Below are 12069 nucleotides of genomic sequence, written 5' to 3' on the forward strand. Positions count from 1 at the left end.
TAAAAGTAGTGCCCTATATAGGGAATAGGGTGCTATTTGGACCTAAGCAGTCATGCGTAGCTCTGACGGAGCTCCAACAGCTGCTGGACAAGCCAAATCCTCCTCCAGGCCTCATTGGGCCTATTAAAACAAGAAAACAATTATCTGTACATTGAGTTCCTCTCCATATCTCTATCCACACTACGACGTGCTCCATTCACAACACACACATAGGCGTGTACACACACACACACACAAACACACACAAACATACACACATACACACACACACACACACACACACACACACACACACACACATATACACACACAAACATACACACATACACACACATACACACACAAACATACACACACACACATATACACACATACACACACGCACATACACACACATGGACACACACAACTAATATCTCTGTGTATTCTTCCCTCCCTCCTCAACCCTCTCTTCCTCCTCTTTGAATATTGATGTGTTTTAGTTAGATAATAAATAATTAATTTAATAATTTTAATTAGATTATGAAGCTCTGCTACTGCTGCTGCTGGAGTCTGTATGTCTCTGTGTGTGTTTGTCTGTGTGTGTGTGTCTGTGTGCGTGTACGTGTGTGTGTGTGTTTGTCTGTGTGTGTGTATGTGTGTGTGAGTTTGTGTACGTGTGTGTGTGTGTTTGTCTGTGTGTGTGTGAGCTACCGCTTGACGTTAGAGTGTGATGTCACTCACCCGGCCGTATCTGTTAGCGTAAGACCCTGTGAGCAAGGAATGGAAAACAATGATGGTCTCATCCAAGTCCCAGATGAACACTCGCTGGAGAGAGAGAGAGAGAGAGAGAGAGAGAGAGAGAGAGAGAGAGAGAGAGAGAGAGAGAGAGAGAGAGAGAGAGAGAGAGAGAGAGAGAGAGAGAGAGAGAGAGAGAGAGAGCAGGATAAGGGGGGTGGGACGGAGGGGCAAAATCAATGGTCGCACTCTGTACCTTGCAATTTGATCTCCCCTGGTCATTCATCCATCCATCCCATGCCCTTTACATTAGCCCGATCAATAGTGACTAACTCATTAACTAGATATGTTAACATGCTGTAATGTCGCCATCATAATGGGATGACTTTAACTTTTAATAAGTAGTAATAAAAAGCCCCCCACCAAATCAGTAACACATTACTTTGACATATGGATTGGCTGGTATCTATATGGCATTCATATACACTGTTAGTTACCCATGTGTTTATGACATAATCATAAACACACTTTCTTGACATATGGCAAACATTTGACATTCACATAGTTACCCATATAGTTACCCATATAGTTACCCATATAGTTACCCATATAGTTACCCATATAGTTATCCATATAGTTACCCATATAGTTACCCGTATAGTTACCCATATAGTTACCCATATAATTACCCATATAGTTACCCATATAATTACCCATATAGTTATCCATATAGTTACCCATATAGTTACCCATATAATTACCCATATAGTTACCCATATAGTTACCCATATAGTTACCCATATAATTACCCATATAGTTACCCATATAGTTACCCATATAGTTACCCATATAGTTACCCATATAATGACCCATATAGTTACCCATATAGCTACCCATATAGTTACCCATATAGTTACCCATATAATGACCCATATAGTTACCCATATAGCTACCCATATAGTTACCCATATAGTTACCCATATAATTACCCATATAGTTACCCATATAATTACCCATATAGTTACCCATATAGTTACCCATATAGTTACCCATATAATGACCCATATAGTTACCCATATAGTTACCCATATAGTTACCCATATAGTTACCCATATAGTTACCCATATAATGACCCATACAGTTACCCATATAGTTACCCATATAGTTACCCATATAATTACCCATATAGTTACCCATATAGTTACCCATATAGTTACCCATATAATTACCCATATAGTTACCCATATAGTTACCCATATAGTTACCCATATAGTTACCCATATAGTTATCCATATAGTTACCCATATAGTTACCCGTATAGTTACCCATATAGTTACCCATATAATTACCCATATAGTTACCCATATAATTACCCATATAGTTACCCATATAGTTACCCATATAGTTACCCATATAATGACCCATATAGTTACCCATATAGTTACCCATATAGTTACCCATATAGTTACCCATATAGTTACCCATATAATGACCCATACAGTTACCCATATAGTTACCCATATAGTTACCCATATAATTACCCATATAGTTACCCATATAGTTACCCATATAGTTACCCATATAATTACCCATATAGTTACCCATATAGTTACCCATATAATGACCCATATAGTTACCCATATAGCTACCCATATAGTTACCCATATAGTTACCCATATAATTACCCATATAGTTACCCATATAATTACCCATATAGTTACCCATATAGTTACCCATATAGTTACCCATATAATGACCCATATAGTTACCCATATAGTTACCCATATAGTTACCCATATAGTTACCCATATAATGACCCATACAGTTACCCATATAGTTACCCATATAGTTACCCATATAATTACCCATATAGTTACCCATATAGTTACCCATATAGTTACCCATATAATTACCCATATAGTTACCCATATAGTTACCCATATAGTTACCCATATAATTACCCATATAGTTACCCATATAGTTACCCATATAGTTACCCATATAGTTACCCATATAATGACCCATATAATTACCCATATAGCTACCCATATAGTTACCAATATAGTTACCCATATAATGACCCATATAGTTACCCATATAGCTACCCATATAGTTACCCATATAGTTACCCATATAATGACCCATATAGTTACCCATATAGCTACCCATATAGTTACCCATATAGTTACCCATATAATTACCCATATAGTTACCCATATAATTACCCATATAGTTACCCATATAGTTACCCATATAGTTACCCATATAATGACCCATATAGTTACCCATATAGTTACCCATATAGTTACCCATATAGTTACCCATATAGTTACCCATATAATGACCCATACAGTTACCCATATAGTTACCCATATAGTTACCCATATAATTACCCATATAGTTACCCATATAGTTACCCATATAGTTACCCATATAATTACCCATATAGTTACCCATATAGTTACCCATATAGTTACCCATATAGTTACCCATATAGTTATCCATATAGTTACCCATATAGTTACCCGTATAGTTACCCATATAGTTACCCATATAATTACCCATATAGTTACCCATATAATTACCCATATAGTTACCCATATAGTTACCCATATAGTTACCCATATAATGACCCATATAGTTACCCATATAGTTACCCATATAGTTACCCATATAGTTACCCATATAGTTACCCATATAATGACCCATACAGTTACCCATATAGTTACCCATATAGTTACCCATATAATTACCCATATAGTTACCCATATAGTTACCCATATAGTTACCCATATAATTACCCATATAGTTACCCATATAGTTACCCATATAATGACCCATATAGTTACCCATATAGCTACCCATATAGTTACCCATATAGTTACCCATATAATTACCCATATAGTTACCCATATAGTTACCCATATAATTACCCATATAATTACCCATATAGTTATCCATATAGTTATCCATATAGTTACCCATATAGTTATCCATATAGTTACCCATATAATTACCCATATAGTTACCCATATAATTACCCATATAATTACCCATAAAATTACCCATATAGTTACCCATATAGTTACCCATATTGTTACCCATATAGTCATCCATTTAGTTACCCGTATAGTTACCCATATAGTTACCCATATAGTTACCCATTTAGTTACCCATATAGTTACCCATACGTTTTATGGCACATTTCATGCAGTTATCTAAAGTAACTTGCAAAAGTATTCAGACCCTAAGGTTTTGTGGGACAAAAAAAAAACATTTAAAAAAGGGATTAAAATTGATTTAATAGTCATTTTTCTGTCAATAATTTACTCAAAATACACTGTTATGTCAAAGTGGAAGAAAAATTCGAACATTTTCAAAGATTAATACAAAATAAATAACTACAATATAGTCGTTGCATAAGTAGTCAGCCATCTGAGTCAATACATGTTAGAATCACCTTTGGCAGTGATTACAGCTGTGAGTCTTTCTGGGTAAGTCTCTAAGAGCTTTCCACACCTGGATTGTGCAATATTTGCCCATTATTATTTTCAAATATCTTAAAGGTCTGTCAATATGTTGGGGATCATGGCTAGACAGCAATGTTCAAGTGTTGCCATAGAATTTCAAGCAGATTTAGGTCAAAACTGTAACGTGGCCCGTCACAAAAATTCACTGTCTTCTTTGTAAGCAACTCCAGTGTATATTTGGCCTTGTGTTGTAGGCTATCGTACTGCTGAAAGGTGAATTCATCTCCCAGTCTCTGGTGTAAAGCAGACGGAACCAGGTTTTCCTCTAGTCTCCCAGTGTCTGGTGGACAGCAGACTGAACCAGGTTTCCTCTAGTCTCCCAGTGTCTGGTGGAAAGCAGACTGAACCAGGTTTTCCTCTAGTCTCCCAGTGTCTGGTGGAAAGCAGACTGAACCAGGTTTTCCTCTAGTCTCCCAGTGTCTGGTGTAAAGCAGACTGAACCAGGTTTTCCTCTAGTCTCCCAGTGTCTGGTGTAAAGCAGACTGAACCAGGTTTTCCTCTAGGATTGTGCCTGTGCTTAGCTCCATCTCGTTTCATTTTATCCTGAAAAAAACTCCCCAGTCTCTTCCGATGTCAAGCATACCCATACCATGATGCTGCCAGCACCATGCTTAAAAATTAAGTAGGCAGTTACTCAGTGATGTGTTGTGTTGGCTATGCCCCAAACATAAGACTTTGCATTTAGGCCAAAAAGTGTATTCCTTTGCCGTGTTATTTAGCAGTATTACTTTAGTGCCTTGTTGCATACAAGATGGATGATTTGTATATTTGTATTCTTCTTTTCACTCTGTCATTTAGGTCATTATTGTGGAGTCACTACAATGTTGTTGATCCATCCTCTGTTATCTCCCGTCACAGCCATTTGAATTCTGTAGCTGTTTTAAAATCATCATTGGCACCATGGTAACATCCCTGAGCGGTTTCATTCCTGTCCTGCAGCTCAGTTCAGAAGGACGACTGTATCTTTGATGTGTCTGGGTGGTTTAATACATAATCCATAGCATAATTATTAACTTGACCATGCTTAAAGAGATATTCAACCTCTGATGTGTTATCGTTACCCATCTACCAATCACTGCCCTTCGTTATGAGGCTTTCTAAAAAGCTCCCTGGTCTTTGTTGTTGAATCTTGTGCTTGAAATGCAATACTTGACTGAGAGACCTTACAGACGCTGTATGTATGGGGGACAGAGGAATATTTAGTTATTAAAAAATCATGCCAACCCCTTTTATGTCACACGTAACTTATTATGTGATATGTGAAGTCAAATTTGACTCCTGAACTAATTTAGACTTGCCTAAACAAAGGGGCTGAATACTTTATGCAACGACTATATTTTAGTTATGCATTTTTTATTAATCTTATATAGATTTTTTTTTTTACAAAAATCCACTTTGACATTACAGAGTATTTTGTGTCGATTGTTGACAAAAAAATTACCATTATATCAATTTTTAATTCCACTTTGTAACACAGGGAAATGTGAAGAAGGCTAAAGGGTGTGAATACTTTCTGAAGGCATTGTATCTGCCTCAGAGGGGTGCATTCCAGAATGGTCATCTTTTATAGCAATACCATAATCTCGCTATCTATTTAGTTGAAAGCGGAAACAAAATCCATAGTTGATGAGAACAATGAAGAAATATGTATAAATTGTAAACTATTTGTGTAGAAGTGTTCACCTTTTAGTGACATTCATAAGTGCACTTAAGGCACCATTTAAAATAAATGTTATATTCAATAAACAATTCAGTAATCAATAATAAGTGAAGGTTATAAGAGAGTAGTGCTTTATTCATGTGGTGTGTTAACCTTGGTGTGGTGTTGGGATAATTGGATTAGTCTATTGTGCTTCAGACAGGGTGAGGCTGTCTGTCGCCAAGGTAGTGCCGGGCTAGCACACACACACACACACACACACACACACACACGCACGCACGCACGCACGCACGCACGCACGCACGCACGCACGCACACACACACGCACGCACACACACAAACGCACACACACACGCACACACGCACGCACACAGACGCACGCGCACAGACGCACGCGCACGCACGCACACGCACGCACGTATGCGCGCGCGCGCGCGCACACACACACACACGCACGCACACACGCACGCACACACACACACACACACACAGACAGACACACACACAGTGTTCACCCTACCTCAAGGTCAGAGTCAGGCGGGGGTGACGGGTTGTTATTTCTCCTTCCTCGGCCACGTGACTTTCCATCCGAGGCACGCCGCAATCGATCCGATTCTGAATCTTTAATGGGGGTTGATGGACAGTGGATGGTGCTGTACTCTCCTGGAGGAGCGAAGGGAAGGGAGGGAAAACAGTGGAGAAGAAGAGATTGTTTTAAATAAAGAAGAGGAAATGGACCTTTACCTTTAGAACTGAGAATAGTGGAGGGGGGCTGTCGACAGAGACATTTTGTAAAGTGTGTGTGTGTGCGTGTGTGCGTGTGTGCGTGTGTGTGTGCTTGTGTGCGTGTGTGTTTGTGCATGTGTGTGTGTATGTGTGTGTGCGGGTATGTGCATGTGTGTGTGCATGTGTGTGTGCATGTGTGCATGTGTGTGTGTGTGTGTGTGCGTGTGTGCATGTGTGTGTGTACGTGTGTTAAATAATGACAATTACACGACAACTCATAACAACATACAAACTGCTTTCTGTTGTATGGTTTCCAGAGTGTCAGACAGACAGAGAGAACAACAACGTTAGTATTCTATGTCTATATCTTCTCTGAAGCTAACGGCTGGTTGAAATTCTTCTTATCTTATTTCACTTGATGGGATGATGATGTCATCAGGGCTCTATTGCCAGAAGAAGCATTAATGTGAGTTCTATTAAAGGGGAAAGATGGTGGTCTTCGCTCTCTCTAAGAACTACTCTCTGGAGTTTATTCATATTTCTACGATAATGCTATTTCATTGAGTGCTAGGGTTACAAAAGGGTGGGTTTAGAGAGGAAAGGAGGGGTGACATCAATTAAAAACAGTTATCACCAAAAATATGTCCATTTATATTTCTACAATAATACCAGTTTCTAGATTTTCTTGGGACCGCCAACATTCGGGGAGGGTATTGGGTGCAATTGGGAGGTGGAGGGGAAACGTTGATTATAACAAATTCAAAACAATTATCGTAATATTATAGTTTATTTGATTAAAACAACAGTAATGGTTACCATAACGAGTGGCCCTGGCGTCATAGCCACCCCCTCCAGAGCCGTCTGATCCTGGGGACGGAGGGTGGGTGGCCAGGGGGCCCTGGGGCATACCTGCTGGGGGGTCCGTGAGGGCCTGGCTGGTCAGGGCGCTGGGGGGCTCCTGGAGGGTGTAGGTGGCCGTGGTGGAGGGGGTGGTGGGACTGGTGTTGTTGCTGGTCATGTAGGGGGAGGTGTACGGAGAGCTGTTGTAATACTGGGCATACTGGCCCTGGCCGAACGCCGGGTAGCTCGGGTAGTCCTGGGAGAGGAGAAGGGGGAGGATGGATGGAGAGATGGAAGGAGAAAGAGATAATGACAGAGAAAAAGAAAAAGCCACAGAAAGAGATAGAGAGAAACAGCAGAGATAGAGAGGAACAGTAGAGATAGAGAGGAAAAGTAGAGATAGAGAGGAAAAAAAGAGATAGAGAGGGACAGTAGAGATAGAGAGGAACAGTAGAGATAGAGAGGAAAAGTAGAGATAGAGAGGAAAAGTAGAGATAGAGAGGAACAGTAGATATAGAGAGGAACAGTATAGATAGAGAGGAAAAGTAGAGATAGAGAGGAACAGTAGAGATAGAGAGGAACAGTAGAGATAGAGAGGAACAGTAGAGATAGAGAGGAAAAGTAGAGATAGAGAGGAAAAGTAGAGATAGAGAGGAACAGTAGAGATAGAGAGGAACAGTAGATATAGAGAGGAACAGTATAGATAGAGAGGAACAGTAGAGATAGAGAGGAACAGTAGAGATAGAGAGGAACAGTAGAGATAGAGAGGAACAGTAGATATAGAGAGGAACAGTATAGATAGAGAGGAACAGTAGAGATAGAGAGGAACAGTAGAGATAGAGAGGAACAGTAGAGATAGAGAGGAACAGTAGAGATGGAGAGGAACAGTAGAGATAGAGAGGAACAGTAGAGATGGAGAGGAACAGTAGAGATAGAGAGGAACAGTAGAGATAGAGAGGAACAGTAGAGATAGAGAGGAACAGTGGAGATAGAGAGGAACAGTAGAGATAGAGAGGAACAGTAGAGATAGAGAGGAACAGTAGATATAGAGAGGAACAGTAGAGATAGAGAGGAACAGTAGAGATAGAGAGGAACAGTAGAGATAGAGAGGGACAGTAGAGATAGAGAGGAACAGTAGAGATAGAGAGGAACAGTAGAGATAGAGAGGAACAGTAGATATAGAGAGGAAAAGTAGAGATAGAGAGGAACAGTAGAGATAGAGAGGAACAGTAGATATAGAGAGGAACAGTAGAGATAGAGAAGAACAGTAGAGATATAGAGAGGAACAGTAGAGATAGAGAGGAACAGTAGAGATAGAGAGGAACAGTAGAGATAGAGAGGAACAGTAGAGATAGAGAGGAACAGTAGAGATAGAGAGGAACAGTAGAGATAGAGAGGAACAGTAGAGATAGAGAGGAACAGTAGATATAGAGAGGAACAGTAGAGATAGAGAGGAACAGTAGAGATAGAGAGGAACAGTAGAGATAGAGAGGGACAGTAGAGATAGAGAGGAACAGTAGAGATAGAGAGGAACAGTAGAGATAGAGAGGAACAGTATATATAGAGAGGAAAAGTAGAGATAGAGAGGAACAGTAGAGATAGAGAGGAACAGTAGAGATAGAGAAGAACAGTAGAGATAGAGAGGAACAGTAGATATAGAGAGGAAAAGTAGAGATAGAGAGGAACAGTAGAGATAGAGAGGAACATTAGAGATAGGGAGGTACAGTAGAGATAGTGAGGAACAGTAGAGATAGAGAGGAACAGTAGAGATAGAGAGGAACAGTAGAGATAGAGAGGAACATTAGAGATAGGGAGGTACAGTAGAGATAGTGAGGAACAGTAGAGATAGGGAGGAACAGTAGAGATAGTGAGGAACAGTAGAGATAGAGAGGAACAGTAGAGATAGAGAGGAACAGTAGAGATAGAGAGGAACAGTAGAGATAGAGAGGAACAGTAGAGATTGAGAGGAACAGTAGATATAGAGAGGAACAGTAGAGATAGAGTAGAACAGTAGAGATAGAGAGGAACAGTATATATAGAGAGGAACAGTAGAGATAGAGAGGAACAGTAGAGATAGAGAGGAACAGTAGAGATAGAGAGGAACAGTAGAGATGGAGAGGAACAGTAGAGATAGAGAGGAACAGTATAGATAGAGAGGAACAGTAGAGATAGAGAGGAACAGTAGAGATAGAGAGGAACAGTAGATATAGAGAGGAACAGTAGATATAGAGAGGAACAGTAGAGATAGAGAGGAACCGTAGAGATAGAGAGGCAAAGTAGAGATAGAGAGGAACAGTAGAGATAGAGAGGAACAGTAGAGATAGAGAGGAGCAGTAGATATAGAGAGGAACAGTAGAGATAGAGAAGAACAGTAGAGATAGAGAGGAACAGTAGAGATAGAGAAGAACAGTAGAGATAGAGAGGAACAGTAGATATAGAGAGGAACAGTATAGATGGAGAGGAACAGTAGAGATAGAGAGGAACAGTAGAGATAGAGAGGAACAGTAGAGATAGAGAGGAACAGTAGAGATAGAGAGGAACAGTAGATATAGAGAGGAACAGTAGAGATAGAGAGGAACAGTAGAGATAGAGAGGAACAGTAGATATAGAGTGGAACAGTAGATATAGAGAAGAACAGTATAGATAGAGAGGAACAGTAGAGATAGAGAGGAACAGTAGAGATAGAGAGGAACAGTAGAGATAGAGAGGAACAGTAGATATAGAGAGGAACAGTAGAGATAGAGAGGAACAGTAGAGATAGAGAGGAACAGTAGAGATAGAGAGGAACAGTAGAGATATAGAGAGGAACAGTAGATATAGAGAGGAACAGTAGAGATAGAGAGGAACAGTAGAGATAGAGAGGAACAGTAGAGATAGAGAGGAACAGTAGAGATATAGAGAGGAACAGTAGATATAGAGAGGAACAGTAGAGATGGAGAGGAACAGTAGAGATAGAGAGGAACAGTAGAGATAGAGAGGAACAGTAGAGATAGAGAGGAACAGTATAGATGTAGAGGAACAGTAGCGACAGAGAGGAACAGTAGAGATGGAGAGGAACAGTAGAGACAGAGAGGAACAGTAGAGATAGAGAGGAACAGTAGAGATGGAGAGGAACAGTAGAGATAGAGAGGAACAGTAGCGACAGAGAGGAACAGTAGAGATAGAGAGGAACAGTAGCGACAGAGAGGAACAGTAGCGACAGAGAGGAACAGTAGAGATAGAGAGGAACAGCAGCGACAGAGAGCGGGGGTAAGTAATGCACCAGTGGTGCTACTTTACAGGGCAGATTCAAAAAACATAAATGCAAACATATTTCTCTTGTGTCCTACATCTGGACAGCGATCTGTCTTGGTCTTTTTTGGGTCGCATCTCAAATGGAATCCTATTCCCTCTTTGGTGTACTACTTCTGGCCAGGGTTCCGGTCAAAAAGAGTGCACTATATAGAGAACAGTGTGCCATTTGGGACTCATCTTTCTCTTCCTCCTCTGTCTGTGGCATAATCCATGTGTGCTAGGAGCAGGGGATAATCCCTGTCTACAACGCTACAGATGTTATGAGGGATTGGTGTATGATTCATGTGACATGAATTAATTGTAACTGGACTGTATCATACATATGTCAAACATCAAGGCTGTCTTCCAAATGGCACCCTATTTCCTATGTAGTGCACTACTACCCTATGGGCCCTGGTCAAAATTAGTGCACCAAAGGGAATAGGCTGCAAGTAGGGATACACCCCAACGTTCCCAGGATTGTAAAAAGAGTACAGTACTGCATCTTAATATATTACCAACGATGCTAAACATATTTTATGCTATCAGGATGAAGGGAGACCACGGTAGAAGATGTTGGCACCAACGATGCTAAACATGTTTTACGCTATCAGAATGAAGGGAGACCACGGTAGAAGATGTTGGTACCAACGATACTAAACATATTTTACGCTATCAGAATGAAGGGAGACCACGGTAGAAGATGTTGGCACCAACGATGCTAAACATGTTTTACGCTATCAGAATGAAGGGAGACCACGGTAGAAGATGTTGGTACCAACGATACTAAACATATTTTACGCTATCAGAATGAAGGGAGACCACGGTAGAAGATGTTGGCACCAACGATGCTAAACATGTTTTACACTATCAGAATGAAGGGAGACCACGGTAGAAGATGTTGGTACCAACGATGCTAAACATATTTTACGCTATCAGAATGAAGGGAGACCACGGTAGAAGATGTTGGCACCAACGATGCTAAACATATTTTACGCTATCAGAATGAAGGGAGACCACGGTAGAAGATGTTGGTACCTGCTGTGTACTATTGAAGCCAGTTGAGTTTGTGAGGGAGTTGCTTCCTGCATACAGTCCTGACGTGGTTGTGAACGTGCCACCTGGAGAGGACAAGGAAAGATACAGTTATCACTTTGGAGTTATACATATTACTTACATACTCAACGATAGTGTATGATATATGATAGTGTATGATATATGATAGTGTTTGATATATGATAGTGTATGATATATGATAGTGTATGATATTTGATAGTGTATGATATATGATAGTGTATGATATTTGATAGTGTATGATATATG

General features: G+C 40.2%; 1 protein-coding gene across 17 annotated transcripts in view; it reads right to left on the reverse strand.

The window, feature by feature from the left end:
* The window catches only part of LOC121569970 (eyes absent homolog 1), a 103076-nt gene that overhangs the window by 44031 nt on the left and 46976 nt on the right, over nt 1-12069 (reverse strand). For 11 of the 17 annotated variants that reach the window (XM_041881365.2, XM_041881361.2, XM_041881360.2 and 8 more), the window contains 4 exons: nt 11785-11867; nt 7450-7729; nt 6428-6570; nt 724-807 (listed from right to left, as the gene is read on the reverse strand). In XM_041881365.2, coding sequence (XP_041737299.1) covers nt 724-807; nt 6428-6570; nt 7450-7729; nt 11785-11867 — 590 coding nt within the window. The remainder of the gene's footprint in view (nt 1-723; nt 808-6427; nt 6571-7449; nt 7730-11784; nt 11868-12069) is intronic. The other 6 variants (XM_041881364.2, XM_041881363.2, XM_041881362.2 and 3 more) reach the window with 1 other exon arrangement.

This window comes from Coregonus clupeaformis, unplaced genomic scaffold, assembly GCF_020615455.1.
Source record: "Coregonus clupeaformis isolate EN_2021a unplaced genomic scaffold, ASM2061545v1 scaf0690, whole genome shotgun sequence".
Lineage (NCBI taxonomy): Eukaryota > Metazoa > Chordata > Actinopteri > Salmoniformes > Salmonidae > Coregonus > Coregonus clupeaformis.